The sequence below is a fragment of the Petaurus breviceps genome, unplaced genomic scaffold (assembly GCF_028583685.1).
Source record: "Petaurus breviceps papuanus isolate PSGF00001 unplaced genomic scaffold, PetGlider_PUasm1.0 90702, whole genome shotgun sequence".
Classification (NCBI taxonomy): Eukaryota; Metazoa; Chordata; class Mammalia; order Diprotodontia; family Petauridae; genus Petaurus; species Petaurus breviceps.
The window spans coordinates 8,386,666-8,403,050 of record NW_027187317.1 but is presented as its reverse complement, the minus strand read 5'-3'; the positions used below and the strand labels follow the sequence as shown (position 1 = coordinate 8,403,050).

The window sequence follows — 16,385 nt, the reverse complement described above, 5'->3', positions numbered from 1 at the left end:
TGAGATTTCTATGTATACCATTAAGAAAGGATAACTGCTAAGCTTTCTTAAAGCTGCTGACCAAATCTTGAGATAAATGGAGAATTAGTCTGAATCAATATGACATTTCTTTGTTCTTAGAAGAACCTGCATTCCTACAGCACCTACTGTGTTCCAGGTACTGTGTTAAACATTTATAACTAAAATGTTATCTCATTTTATCTTTACAACATCCCTGTGAGATAATACTAGTTAAAATTCATATAGTGCTTGCTGTATGCCAGTACTTTGCTAAGCATTTTTCAGTTATCTCTTTTGGCCCTCACAACCACCCTGGGAAGTAGGTGAGGTTATTATCCCCATTTTACATATGAGGCAACTGAAGCAAGAAGTTGTTAAGTGACTTGCTCAAAGTCACATAGCTAGGTGTCTAAGGCTGGATTTGAACTCATGTCTTGCTGACTCCAGTTCCAGCACTGGGTACATTGTACTACCTATATGCGGCAACACAAGTTGAGGAAAGGTTCTATAAGTAGATGCACTATCTAATTCTTAAATATTCATCAATAAACAAGATTTCCTCAACATTCTTTTCCGCTTGATATAGAGAATTCTTTGTAATGTATTTTACTGTTTCCTCTAATGGAAAACACCTGGTTGAACTTTCATAGGTGATATAAGAATGGGAAGGTAAGTTGAGATCAGATCATGGGGAGCCATGAATGATTGGCTAAGGAATATGGATTTTATCCTTGAAGCAATGGACAGCCATTGAAGTATTCTGAGCAAGGTTATATGATCCTGGGAAATAAGTAATTCTGGGTAGATGAGTTTACTAATTAGCTAAGGGCTTAACCCCCTTTAATTTTAGTTTAAAAACATTTAATCGTTTTAGATGGAAATCTTTCTAAAATCTCTTACATTGTTTTTTTTTTTAAAAGAGCACCTCAGGGAACTATAAAAATATGTAGAAGTAAATGTTTAACAATAGAAAAAATTGAATTTAATTTGAAAAAAAATATGTGGGCCTCTTTGCCTTTAAGTTAAAAAAATCCCAGACAGCTGACCTTTTTGAGATTTTTTTCCTATTTTTGTTAGTCACTTTAGAATGCTACCTTTTGTAGTCATTTTCTCCTCTCTAATTTGTTATTTCCAATCTTCTTTAAACTTATAAGCTAGGAATAGGGGCTTGAAGGCCTGGGGGTACTGTCCTTTATTTCAAGTGCATGAGTTTTAGTGTAAACATATTGTGGCATTTATATTTAATATTAAATACTATGATTAAAGGCCAATGTGGGCAATAAAATTTCCTATGATCTCCAGTTGTTTTTTTTTTTTTGCTTGCTTCCTAAGTTTTGGAAATCGTCTTAATAGATGCTGTTTTTTTGGCAGCTGAGTCACAAGCATGTGAAATGTTATTATTATCTGGTTTGGGGAATTTTAATAAAAGACAATTAAAGCAAAAAAATAATAATTCAGAGCCTAAAAGGTTAAGAAACACTACACATACACACACATGCACACATACATTATATATGTAAATATATATGTATATAGTAAAACTGTGTGTATGTGTGTATATATATACATATATAATAATCTAATATATTGCACTTAATGGTTTGGAAATTGATTTAATCATATTATTTTACTTAATCCTTATGACTCTTGAAATAGGAGGCATTATCCCAATTTTAACTGAGTTGCCCAGGGCCACACAGCTTATAAATACCTGAGGAGGTATTAGAACCCACATTTTCCTGATTCCATGACCTCTGTTCCATCTACCATGCCACTCTACCTATAAGGCTTCAGAAGTCCAGATATTCCAACCAAGAAAACAATTGTTTTTATATATCCCAGCCCTTTGAGGGAATTAGTTTGGCATAATAAAATTTTGGCCTGGAGTAAGGAAGACATGAGTTCAAATTTCTCCATTGACATTGCCTGAACAACCAAGGACAGATTCCTTAACCCTTCTGAACCTTTGATAATTTTCTATAACTGTAAATTGCAGATAGGTACAGTTGGAATAGCAATGAGAAAAAGTCTGTGCATTTCTACAAATAAAAATGGGAGCAAGATATTAGTTTAGCCCTATCTAACAAGTTTTCTTATGGCCTGTTGGCTTTCTTGTTTTTCCTCACATATCCTACTCCATCTCCTGTCTCTGACCATTTTTATTGGCGATCTTCAATAGCTGGAAACCTCTTCTTCCTCATTCCAAACTCCAAGCTTCCATCAAAAAATCTGCTAAAATCTTGTCTTCTGCAAAAACTCCTTCCCAAGTCCTTCCTATTTTTAATACCTCCCCTCAGAAACCATCACCAATTTTATCCCTGTACACATCTTGTTTCACATAGTTATTTGCATGTGGTCCCTCCATTAGACTGCATTCCTTGAAAGTAGGGACTTTTTTTTTTTTTTGCCTCTCTTTGTATCTTCTTTGCTTACCACAGTGCCTGGCACATAGAAGGTTATTAGTAAATGCTCATGGACTGACTACGGATGTGATTTTTTGGAAGATATTCCCAGTAACATTCCCAGTACATCATAGACTCACTATAATATGTTCTACTTGAATGCAGAATGTATGAAAATGAGTCTTGCCCAAGGGCACAGGTCCTGGGATCATCAGAGGGTCTTTGTTATGATAAGCCTTCAATTATAACACAAACTTATGATATAGACATTGGAGGTGGTGTTATGTCATAGGGTCTATTGATAAATCCACAAGTACTTGCTTGAGTATTCATGGTCTGCACTCTGTATATTTAAATGATTTTTGTAGTGATGGTGAGGGCTAAGGCAAACCATTCTTTTGTCTGGTCTTCCTTGTGACAAATGATGAACTTTTCTGGAATGAATGCATAAGATAAAAGATACCACTTTTTTCATTTTAATTTTTTTTCTTAGAGAATAGATATCATATGAGGATTTAAACTTAGACTCATGAATGTACAATTTACAGATGTGGAAACTAAGGTTGAAAAAAGATTGGTGGTTTGTCCAAAATCCTGCCAGCAGTTACTGGCAGAGTAGAGAATAAGACTAGTTATTAGACTCTTGGGGTAGTGCTCTTTCATTGACTTTGGCCTCAGATTCCCTCACTTGTGTTATTTTCATTTATATTTCTTCTATACATATGTGTGTGTATATATATATATATATGTATATATATAAATCCATATACATATATGTGTGTTAAAGATTATAGGCATACAGAGACATATGTACACAATGGTATACACATGCACATTTGCACATATACACACAAACATACATACATGCATGCACATACACACAACTTTCCCCCTCACCCTTAAGGAGCTCAAAGCATCCAGTGCTTTAATCATTTTCAGGAATTAGGAGGCTGGCGATTCTTGGTTTTCAAGGCAAGGCCAGGGAAAAATTTTAGTTGGATCTAGATATTTAGATCTCCCTTTCTCCATCTCCCCCACATTTTACAAGCTACAGGTTAGATTTCTAGTCACTTTGTCTTTATGAATATCTCCATTAGCTTCTTTTCTGAACTCTTCGCTATGTACTGTGATTAAAATGAAACCCTGTTATCAAATCAAACCTAAAATCAGACCACATAACTACATGAATTCCACAAAAATGTGTGTGGGGGGGAAGTGATTCTTGGAGAAAACAAAAGATAACTTCTATTTCGATTTAGTGTAAACCATGATCAGAAATTGAAGGTTCGTTGATCTCAAATAATTAGGTCCTGGATTTTCTTTCATTTATCCTACTTTATTCCTAAACTAGAATTAATCATTGACTTGTAAAAAACCTTTTGATCTCCAAAAATTCTTTGTGTGTGCCCTTTTGGTTATTTGCTCAGCCTGAGAGTTATGCTTTTTCATGAGTTGTGAGGGCTGTCACAGAGAAGGTCAAGTCTGCTTTAGAATCCAGAGTTTCATGGGAGTTCTGTGTCCCTCGCTCAACTCCAAGTACTCATCAAAGTTTCAAACTACAACAGGGAGGAAGTTTATGTCATATTATTATTTTTTGACAAAACAACCAACCACCGAAAAAGTAAACATCCACAATCAGCTGTCACTTTAGACTTAATAAACATCTGATTATTTGCTAGGAAAAATCTGAGACTAAAGAGCTGGGAATGAGAGATAGGATAGGGCGATAGTAGAAATGCTACAGCTAAAATAGAATTGGGAGAGCTTTAAAAAAGAAAAATAAAATGTTCAAGAGCCAAATTATTTAAGAGAATGGAGTAGGTTGGCAGGTCAAGAAGGATGCTAACTAAAACAACCCTGGTAGAACAGGTCTAATTTTAGGCCGACCAGCCTTAACAGCATCCCCAGAAAACACTGCATGTCTTATCAGCATGATGTCACCAACAGAATTATTTTTTTGTAAGGCAAGAATTTGATGTTATAACTGAGATTTAGAGTTTAAAAGGTTTATGTATCTGAAAAGAAGAATTCAGACCTTTTTTTATTTTATCTTCTTGTTCTTTTCAATCTTTCTTCTCAGGCTGAGAAAAGTGAACTACAGAAATGAAAGTATCACTTAATAAGTTATCTTTTGCATATTTGTGTATTTATGAATTCTGGAAGCATTAGCTGTTAATGTTATTTCTGTGCAGTAAATCCTTTAATCTGTGCAGGCGATGAATTGAGATGAGATGGAAATGTGTTTAGCTTAACAATTACGTGCTTGTGTGTGTATCTAGATCAAGCTAATTTGCTTTTGAAATTGTCAGTCTATGTCATAAAACTGTACTAGTTTAGTAAACTGCCTTAAAGTTTTTAAAGTGCTTTTATTTCTAGGCTGCATGGATCATAATTGCTTTATACCTAGGCACTTTCAGACATACTTCTAATTTTTAAAAAATGAAACTGATGCTAGTATAGAAACATGTCATCTTTTATTTTTTATCTTTACAAACTAACAATTCAAGGATTATGCTGTCTAATAACTTTGTAAAATTTTGATCTATAAAACAGTGGCTTAATATTTGGTACCATTAAAAGACTTTGCCTATTTAAGATGAAACTACCTGAGTTAATTTAATATTTGATCTTTAAGAATTAAAAAAAAAAGTGGGGGCAGCTAGGTGGCCCAGTGAATAAAGCATTGGCCCTGAGTTCAGATCCGATCCTAGACACTTGACACGTACTAGCTGTGTGACCTTGGGCAAGTCACTTAACCCCAAATGTCTTGCCTTCCCTCCTCAAAAAAAAAATGGAAAGAATTTTTAAAAAGTTGAAAAAGAAGATAGTACATGGAAAGAGTACTGGATTTTAAGTAAGAGAATGATCAGAAGTGAGAGGTGTTGTGAAGGAAGCAATGGTAAAACTCAGCAACCGATTCTATGTATGGATATAAGATGAAAATTGAGTCATTAAAATATAAATTGAGGTGATTTTTTCATTTTTATAGTCTCCATAAGATTTCTTTGCAGGGTTCCTCTAGCATCCTGAAAAACAATGATTTGATTTATATGGAATAAATTTAGAAACCACTTTTTAGGAAAACGTATAAAGTGAGGTATAGTTAGTTATACTGTAAAAGATCAAGCTATATGATTAGGCTATGGAATTAAGAATGGATTCTAATCCTACAACACGAATCTTTTAATCTAGTTTTTAAAGAAAGCACCTCAAGTGTCTAATGTTGTACTTTTCTATATGTGTGTATTTGTTATAGGTGGGAGAGTTCCGAGCTCATGCTGCAGAATGGACAGCCAACGTCACAGCTGAGTTCAAGGAGACCCGAAGGCGGCTGAGTGTAGAGATATATGACAAGTTTCAGCGGGCCACCTCCATTAAAAGAAAGCTCTCGGCAGAACTGGCAGTGAACCACAATCAGGAGCTGACCCCATGCAAAAGAACCCTGTCAGTTAACCACCTGACCAGTGAGAAGGACATCCTGCCTCCGCTAATGAAGACTGACAGTATTTATCTGAATGGTTTAACACCTCATTGCCCAGGTGAAGAAATTGCCGTCATTGAGAACATTAAGTAACCCATGTTTGGGATACTGGTCCTTTGAAAAGCCTTGGACTGAACCATGGCTGAGGACTTTGGTCTGCTCTTTATAACTGATGCTGTTAGCATTTTTAAAGTGTGCATGAGCTCAAAAGAAAAAAAAAAAACCCACAAATACCCATCATAGTCCTCCACCATCAACAGAAATTGGGATTCTGAGCCAGCACTATGCTTTTGGAGATGCTTGTTGAATAGCACTGCTATCTTTGATAGGTAGCGGAACAAGCAATGTCTGATGCCTTTCTGTGCCCAGACTGTTTTCTTTTCCTTTTCCTGATTTTTCCTAATGTGCCATAAGGCCTATGAATGAATTCTAATTGTTTATTCTAATTATGTAGCTTTGAGGGATAAGTCCTTAACTTTTCAGGGTCTACCTAACTGAGCCTAGACACGGACCATTTATGGATGACAACATTTTTTTTGTAAATGGCAAGAAATTCTTATGCAGCCTTTTACCTAAGAAATTTCTGTCAGTGCCTTATCTTATGAAGAAACAGAACCTCTCTAGCTGTTGTATGATTTCTCTGCCCCATGACCCCATCCCCTGACCTGCTGCCCTTCTCCCCGTGACCCCAGTGCTTCGTGCATGGACACCCCACATTCCTGGAAACAGTGTGTGAAGGTAACTGAAGTGAGGATACCTGACGGAGGAATGGACAGTGAACAAATTAGATGGACATTGGAATAATGCTCAGAAACCCTAGTTTTAAAGGCACTACATTTACAAGAATTGGAAAAATGTCCCCTAAAATTATTTTTCTTCTTCAGGTCCCACTGATAAAAACAATCCTGTGTAATTATAGTCCAGTTTATGGAATTGTCAAGCTCCATGGCAGGTCTCATTTTTGTGATAGTTTTCAGAAATGATCCCATTTGCCATCGAGTATACAAAAAAAGGGGAGAGAATCCACATGTAATAAATTATCTGACAGATGAAAACACTCAATACTTTATTTTATTTAAGATGATTTAAATTAATTGGTTTTGCTTAACCAAAATAGCCCCCAAAAAGTTCAAAAATGTGTTTTTGGAGCATTTGCTAATAAACAGTTTATCACTAGCATTTTTTCTTTGATGTTTGAAAGGGTTGTAATCCCAAGGCCCTACCCTTGCCCCTGGACACAACACAATGATACAGCTGCCCCAGGGGTGCACAATCATTCTATCCTCCAGTGGCTGCTTCCTCTGGAGCTGTGACTGAAGGGAGAGCAGAAGTTGAAACTGGTATCACTGTGACTTTGCACATTGAAAATGTAGATTGTAGGCATAATTCATCCCTGCCATAAGAGAGAGAAAGCTGTTATAGCACAATTTAAATACTGATAGCTCTTTTTAGATAGGAAAGGCTGATATTCAGAACTAAAATCTTTTTTAGTTAATTTTGTATCCTCTAGATTTGTGGATATTTCTAAGATGCAGAAGAAATGCTACAAAGGTACCCAGTAGATTACTAATTTTTTCCTTTATTTTCATATTTAAGCCTACTGTAGATAAAAATAAGTTGAAACAACACAATTGCCTAAAATAAAATTGGAAAAAAAATGTATTGGATTGTGTCCAATGAGGCTGTCTTTAAAAAATATTGATGTTACAAATGCCTGTTTTTCAAAAATAAAGATTTAAGCTAGAAGTGTAAATATCCAGTTAACTTGCTGAGGGTACTGTTTTAAATTTAGGGAATCTAACACAAAATTTTTAGGAGGCCAGGCGATTTTAGAAAGAAAGCTACACCCATTTCCTCAGTAACTGTGTTCTGAAAGTTCATATGGTGAGATACACCTCTTGCCATGTATAAACTGTGAATTGTATGGAAAAAAATAAAGTTTTTAATTAAAGTCAGCTTTTTTGGAGTCTCCTGCTTGCTACTCTGATGCTGAACAATTAGGTCTGTCTCCAACCACCTGGACACCCAAGTGGGGCAGGTTGCATATGAATTTCATAGTGGCTGAATGGTAAATGAAGGGTGCTTAGAAGTAGGAATATGAAGATTATATTTAGGAAACATCATTTATCTGCCTTGTTAAATTCTCATCTCTGACAGGTAATCAAAACCTAGCAATCCTGTAAGCAGATATTTTAAGAGCAGAGTATATGAAAATAAAATAAATTTGTTCTAGGATATGATGTAGAACACATTCCTTACGTGATGTTTTTGAACTAATCCAGTTAATTGTGGTTCTGTTTAAATATCTTTCCATTTTGGGGAATGTTAGATATTTTAACAAATAGAACTCAAGCATTTGAAATATATATGTATATGTGTGTACACACATAAATGTGCAATGTATATATACATGTATGTGATATGCATGTGCATATATTTATAGATTGTATTTGTACACACATACATGTGTATGGATATATGTATGTATACATTATGCATATACACAGTGCATATGCACTGTACAATTATGCACGCACTACAGACATGTACCTGATATGTATTCGTGTGTACACATACCGCAACATGTATACTCACATGCATATGTATGTACACATATATGTATTGTGTGTGTGCACACACATATCAACTTGGCTCTTAAAGAAGTATCATCATTCTTGAAAGACCCTTTCATGCTCATCAGAAGGTTGGTCTTCTCTGTCTCCTTGGGATTAGGGAAATTCATGAAATTTATTTTATCACTGTATCAGTAGATAGTAACCCCAAATTCTCAAATATACTATGCCTTTTCATCTCTGTCTTACAAGAGGTTATATTCCTCCCTTCAAAAAATGGAGCATTTATTGACCTACTGATAAATAATTTAGATTGTTCCTTTATGTTTTCTTCTGTTGACCTCATTAGAGAAATTCAGTAATACCAAGCAATCCTTACTAGAAACCAAGTATTACAGTGAGTGAAAATTCATAAATCCCTGGGGCCTGTATTCTAAGCTTCAGATTTGATCTTGTATCTATGATGTATCTCTCTCACATCAATTTTACAATATTAAATGATTAAAAAATGTTTACAGTTCTTTCTCATTCTATCATTAAGAAACTTCATTTATCTTAGATCTCTTTCTTCTATGATCCAAGATGCTGCATCCTTGGCCATCCTGTCCAGGCCTGATTGAACCTTCTCCAATACCCTCTGACCCACAGGTCTTATATACAGAGAAGGCATATTCCTTGTTCTCCATCACCATTTCTAGACTTTCTGTCACCATCACTAAACAATCTCTCCTCTGAAGTTCACTTTACTAACATATTACCCAAACAGACCTGGGTGAAAGTCACCTAATGGTTCCCAGGTCATTATCCCTCATTTCTCAGGTATTTCTGTAAGTGAATCATAGTTTTACTCTCTAACCCTAGCTTTAGCCTTAAAACAGAGTTTCTTTCTTTCTTTCTTTCTTTTTTTTTTTTTTTTTTAGCAATAGGGGTTAAGTAACTTGCTCAAGGTTACACAGCCAGTTATTTCTGGGTGTGGTGCTGAGTGTCTGAGCCCAGGATTCGATCTCCAGGTCATCCCAACACTGGAGCCGGTGCTCTTACTCGCTGAGCCACCTGGCCTCCCCTAAACAATTGGGGTTAAGTAACTTGCTTAAGGTTACATGGCCAGGTGTTTCTGGGTGGGTGCTAAGTGTCTGAGCCCGGGATTCAATCTCTAGGTCATCCTGACACTGGAGCCGGTGCTCTTACTCACTCTGCTACCTGGCCGTCTCTAAAACAGAGTTTCAAAGTAAATTTTAATTTTACCTCAAATACCCTGGCCTCTCAATTCCTTATTTTCCTTAACTACTATTATCTACTCCTTTATCCCACCTCAACTATAACGAGGATAGTTTATATTCCTCATCTAACCCTCATCCATGTTGTGTTTCATTTCTGTGATGAAGAAATCTGAAATTCCTGTATATGACCATGACATTTTACCATTCTGCCTCCATCTAGGACTCACTCTTAAGGCTGCTCTGTTTTCTCACTGTGTTCTCTAATCCTTCCACTCCTCAGTATTCCTCCAGGCTACCATCCTTGCTCTGTGTCGTTTCTCTTCCTTTTCAATCTTGACTAGATTTAACTAATTCAAAATTTTGCAACTTAAATCAATCCTTGACTCCCCATTTTCCTTCATCCCAATCAGTCACCAAACTCTTGTTAATTCTAACACATCTCTCATATCTTTCCCTTTCTTTCTATTTACTGCACAGCCATACTAGATTAAGCCCTCATTACTCCTCTCCTGGTCTAGTGCAATAACCTCTTATTTGCTCTCCCTACCTCAAGTTTCTTTTTATTCTAAGCTATCATGCACAGAATTGCCAAATTGATTTCCTAAAGCATGGATCTTACTGTGTTACTCATATGCTCAATAAACTCTAGTGGCTCCCTTTTACCTCTCAGATTAAATACAAACTCTTCTATTTGGTATTTAAAGCCCCTCACAGACTGGTTTCAATCTCCCCTCCAGGGTCATCAATACATCATTCCTTTTCACATACTCTACAATATAGCTAAACTAACTTTCTTGCTGTCCTTTCCTATATACATCCTATCTTTCATCTTTCTGCTTTTACACTGGCTCCATTGCCTAGAATGCATTCCCTCCTCATCTCCACCCCTTAGAATACCTAGTTTCATACAAAATTGAACTCGAGTCATATCCTAAGTAAGGCTATTTCTGATCCTCCTAGTTGACAGTGCTTCATTCCCAAATTACCTTATTTTTATGTATATTTTATATTTACTTATTATATATGTATGCGTTGTCTCCACTGACAGAATGTGAGCTCATTAAAGGTAGAGATGTTTTAATTTTTTTTTTGTTTTAGTATCTTCAAATCCTGGCTTAGTTTCTGTCCATGGTAGGCACTTAATAAATGACCATTCACTGATTAATAGTTTAAATAGAACATTAAGTATAATATATGGAGCAAACCTACTATATAACTTTCATATAATCATAGGATCTAGATCTGGAAACTATCCTAGAAATTAACTCCAACGCTCTCATTTTACAGATTAGAAAATTGAGTTCCAAAGAAGTAAAATGATCTGGACAGGGTGACATAACTAATAAGTGGCAGTGGAAGAAGTAAAACCCAGATTCATTACCCTAATTACAACGTTCTTTCTACTATTCCATGTTGCCTTTTTTAATCTGCAAAGGATGCTAATTGACTAGCTTTTTTAACCCTTGGTAATATCAACATGAATGTTCATGGCTGTCTTTCAAGCAGAAAATAGAATGACTAAGTTTATTATCTATTGTTTTCTAAAATATTACTCCAAATGTAGTATATCAGGCAGTAGTAGAAACTAATTAGCCAGGGTCACACAACTATGGAGAATTAGATGGAGAACTAGACATTTTCTCTTGTCCTCATAAATTCTTGAAAACTCCCACAAAAGCTGAATCATGTACCAGTGGAAAAACAATGTTGTCTCCATAGACCAACACATCAGGAAGACTAATGTGCCTTCTGCTGAGAATTATAATTCCTAATCTGATCACCCCTGCCACCAACTCTCATTCTTTGACAGGGCATATAATCCAATAAATTAGGCTTTGCTTTGAGATTCATTCAGTTTCCTTGCTACTGCTTCTGTCTCTGCCAGCACATCCTGCCTCTATTTTCACTCCACCATTCTGTGGTAGAATCAGAGTGTAAGATTCAACTCTGTCCACCCACTGATGAACAGGAGGAGGCATAGCCAAACAGGAATGTGCCTTATTTGGGGTGGTACCACACTCAACTTGGGGCAGTACTGCATTCCCCCTGGGTGGTAGTACTCAGCCAGAAAAAGAAAGAACAGAGGGAAATGGAACAAGGTGTCAGTATTCATGCATATGCTATGGGATAATTGAAAAAAAAAGAGAGTCTGGCATCTTGCTGGGACAGGTCTCGTACTCCCAGAATCTTCTTAGGGCTAGGACTGGTGCCAGTGAAAAGTGGATACCAAATGTAGGAGGAAACTAAGTCAGCTTTGAGATCTAGCCCACAGGAGTTCTAATATAAAAAAATCATAGGTAAGGAGTCAGAAAGTGAATAATAAAGAAATGTAAGGGGGGAAAATAATAAAGCTCTCAGGAGGCAGAAAATTCAATGAAAAACTTAGATCATGTCAATAAATCAACAGAGAAGATATTAAAAACAGAAAGATGACCACCAAGATATCTAAATGACTGCATACATCTCTAAATAAATACTGCAAGATAAAGGAAATTGCACCTGATGATGCAGAGTACCATATGGATTCCAAACACAGCACTGAAGCTCAACAAGTTCTTTCTAAATGGTTCAAAAGAAAAATCAAAATCTTCAAAGAAGATGAAGGGGATGAAATGGCAGGATGTATAGAAAATTTCAAGTGCATGGTGATGAGTCTCTCTAAAAAAGTGAAAGAGAAAATATAAGATTTAGAATACAAATATATTGAAGTGAAGTACAATCTGAAAGAAGAGAAGCAAAAAGCAACAATGCTAAAAATAACTCCTGACCTGTATATACAAGAAAACATATTGATCTCACAGACAAGATGCATAGACAACTTCAAGATCATTGGTTTTCCAAAAGAATATGACATGGCAAAAACCTTGAACACCATAATGTAAGAAATGATACAAGTAAACTGCATTGGACTTCTGAATATTGAAAAGATTACCCCATCAAAAGAATCCACAGATTGCTTCGGGATGGGAGAGAGCAGGGAGGGAAAGACACATAATGGTAAAATCGAACATTTCTAATGACAAACAACTACTCATATAACCAACCAGAAGAATATACCTTCAGATATGAAGGAAATTAAACTTGTATAACACAAGACTACTTTGCAATTCCCAGAAATTGCATAAGGGAATGGAATAATATATTCAAAAAAGCAAAGGAGTTAAGATGCAATTCAAAATTATGTATCCTGCAAATCTAAATCTAATCTTCAATTTAAAAAAAATACCCAACCAATAACGAGAGAGGCATGAGAAACATTTATATAAAAACATCTGATATGGGCAGATTATGCAACTTCTAAACACCTCAAACAACAGAAATAAAATATAAATAAATATAACTACCAGGAGAAGAATTAATGACAAAATAAATCACTCCCTCTCTAAAAGCTATTAAAAACGGAAAAAATAGATTAATAAAATAGGATTAAAAAATAAATGACAGTAGAAACAGCTTTCAAAGCTTTCTTTCTAAAAGGTGATCTAAATCAAAGCAAAATGAAGAAAAAGGATAAATGACAGTGCAGGGATAGGAATGAAATACAATAGACTAAACCTCATAACCCCCTCCCATTTCTACATCATTTATTTTGGTGTACTAGGGTACAGAATGAGAGGGGGTATTAAAAGGTAGTGGAGAAGATAACAAAGAGGAATGTATCAATTGAATGGTAAACAATGAAGAGAAAAATAAATCCTGTGCTTTCTTAGCAAGAAGATAGGCTATAGAAAAACGGGTGAGGTGGCAAGGGAAGGGAGTAAAACAAAGAAAAAGGGAGAAATTTTGATTCAGTAGTGGGAAGGGATCCCAATGAAGAATATACCTTTGAGAAAGAGGAATAATCTTTAAAAGGGGGCAGCTAGGTGGTACAGTGAATAGAGCACCAGCCCTGGAGTCAGGAGGACCTGAGTTCAAATACGGTCTCAGACACTTAACACAAAAAAACTAACTGTGTGACCCTGGGCAAGTCACTTAACCGCAATTGCCCTCCAAAAAAGCAAAAAAAAAAAACAAACCAATCTTTAATGGGAGGTATGGATCATATCATGGACATAATCCTTAGGTATTTGACACTCAGAGATACTGCCAGCTCTGATAGTGTTCTGGCCCTCCATGAACTAGATTCTGTCTCAGGAGAGCTCCTACAGGCAAATGGTACCCAGAAAGGTGGGAAAGCCCAAATTCTGAGAGGAGATTCCATAGTCAATGGGAAAGGAAATTATTATGTAGAGGGCAAAGAGTAGTATTGGACCCCATGATTAGGGACAGAGAATAATTTCTATCATGGGGAAATACTACTCAATAGCTCCCACAGGATTTGATACTTCTAAGAGTAAGGCACAACAGAAAAAGGAAGAGAGGAGCAAGATCAAGAAGGCAATAAAATAGAGGTTTTTTTAGAAGCTTCTCCCCTTTACAATCTGGCTTCTAAGCATTTTGTTTAACTGAAACTACTCTCTCCAAAGTTAGAAACACTTCTTAATTGCCAGATTCAATGGCCTTCTTTCAATCCACATTCTGCTTGTCCTCCCTCTAGCCTTTGACACTCTCAATCACCTTTTTCTCCTTGAGGTTCTTCCCTCTTTAGCCGAGTCTTTAATGACACTACTCTCTCCTAGTTTTCCTCCTAAGTCTGTGACTTCTCCTTCTCTGTCTCCTTTGTGGAACCTCCATCAGTGTTTCTCATGCTAACCCCCAAGGTTTTGTCCTGACCCTTCTTTTCTTTTCCTTCTGCACTATTTCACTTGATTTCTACAACTTTGACTCTTCAAAGGAGATAATGGGGAGGTGTGATAGTAATGAAGGACAGTGCTGTTGTTGCAGGGGTCTGGGAACCTTTCTGTTGGTTCAGAAGCCCTGAAGAAGGATTTTCTTGTTGTATGTTTACAGAAATCCTGGGAGAGGGTTTTGCTAACGTTTTCAGGGGTTCTAGGACTGTTATACAGACAGAGGATGAATTAATGAAGGAACTGGCAATGTATCTTGTGGCCTTGCTAAGCCTTGTCTCCCCAGGAACTAAGATTGCTGAGAACTTGCCTTGTGTCAAGATGAAGCAAAGACCTCCATTTGGGTATTAAGTGCTGTGCTTAAAATTGATGTAACTCTGGGGTAGATTCAATTGTGATCCAGGAGTGGGGAACTTTTGACCTTTTTGTGTTCTGTGGTTGAACAAATGAATGTAGTTTACTTATGTTTGGAAACTAATCTCCATTTGAGAAGAGGGGCTTTGTGATGGACCAAATGAAGGTACAGCCTAGGGGTGGAGAAGTATTTAGAACAGAGACTTTGTAATTGATTGAATGAATAGAAGGTCCTGGGGTGGGGTAGTACTTGGAGATTATTTAATCACACTTAGTAAATGCTGTATTTTGAATGATGTCATGTTTTGATTTTCTCTGTTCTTGGTTTGTCACTGAATAAAATGGAGAGCACCTATGCTGGTATTTTGAACCTTGGGAAGTTGCCTTTCCTTGGCATTACATTACAGGAGGAAATGGTAGAATTTATGGCCTACAATAGTAAAAATAGAGAATGGAAAAATGTGGATTCATTCATCATCTCTCCGTGGATGATTCTCAGACAAACTTATACAACCTAACCTCTTTCCTGACTTCTAGCCCAATATCTCTGACTGCCCATTTGACATCTTAAATGCAACATCTTATAGATTATCTTTTTTTTGGTCTTTATTAATTTGTTTACTTTTAGTTTAACAAGATTCATTACCACAATTCCTTGAGTTTCAAATTTTCTCTTCCCCCCCCCCCATGGCGGCATATAATCAAGTATAGTACCTGCAAATACTTTGACATTAGGCATTAATCAGGTTTATGAAGAAGGATTATAACAGATGGAATGAAGAATGGGAAAGAGGATACAAAACCAAACAAGAAAACAAAAAAGGGCAGGTAGTTTGCTTCAATCTGGGTTCAGTCTCAGTTCTTTCTCTGGATGTAAACATCTCTCTCCATTATGAGTTTTTTGGGTTTGACTTATGACTCCGGATTGCTGAGAAGAGTCCAGTTTATCAAAGTTGGTCATCACACATACGTTGTGTCTGTAATTGTGTACAAATTCCTCCTGGCTCTATACTTTGAAATACTTTCATATCCTTTGACCCAGCAATACCACTCTTAGGGTTATATCCCAAAGAGATCATAGAAGTGGGAGGAAGACCCATATGTACAAAAATGTTTATAGCAGCTCTTTTTGTGGTGGCAAAGAATTGGAAATTAAGGGGGTGCCCATCAATTGGAGAATGGCTGAACAAGTTATGGTGTATGCATGTTATGGAATACTATTGTGCTATAAGAAATGAGGGGCAGAAGGTCTTCATATTTACCTGGAGAGGCTTATAACTAACTGATGCTGAGTGAGAAGAGTAGAGCAAGGAGAAATTTGTACACAATTTACAGACGTAACATATGTGTGATGACCAACTTTGATAGACTGGACTCTTCTCAGCAATGCAGTGATATGTCAATCCCCAAAGACTCATGATGGAGAGAAATGTGTGCATCCAGAGAAAGAACTAGAAAGAACTGAATTTATAAGCAGATGGAAGCAAAATACCTGATCTTTTCTTGTTTGGTTTTATGTCCTCTTTACCATTTTTCATTCCATCTGATACAATCTGTTTTTATAACCTGACTAATGTATAATGTGAAAGTATTTACAGATCCTATACTTTACTATATGCTGCCGGGGG

At 36.4% G+C, this 16,385-nt stretch overlaps 1 protein-coding gene and 1 long non-coding RNA gene across 15 annotated transcripts in view; one reads left to right on the top strand and one right to left on the bottom strand.

Moving 5' to 3' along the window:
* Positions 1–7,834, top strand: part of KCNK2 (potassium two pore domain channel subfamily K member 2) — a 280,559-nt gene extending 272,725 nt beyond the window's left edge. For all 7 annotated transcript variants that reach the window (XM_069066044.1, XM_069066045.1, XM_069066047.1 and 4 more), the window contains one exon: positions 5,659–7,834. In XM_069066044.1, coding sequence (XP_068922145.1) covers positions 5,659–5,976 — 318 coding nt within the window. In that variant the 3' untranslated portion in view covers positions 5,977–7,834. The remainder of the gene's footprint in view (positions 1–5,658) is intronic.
* The window catches only part of LOC138144653 (uncharacterized), a 27,037-nt gene continuing 17,792 nt past the window's right edge, over positions 7,141–16,385 (bottom strand). For all 8 annotated transcript variants that reach the window (XR_011164001.1, XR_011164000.1, XR_011163999.1 and 5 more), the window contains 2 exons: positions 12,176–12,334; positions 7,141–7,276 (listed from right to left, as the gene is read on the bottom strand). This is a non-coding gene — a long non-coding RNA (uncharacterized lncRNA). The remainder of the gene's footprint in view (positions 7,277–12,175; positions 12,335–16,385) is intronic.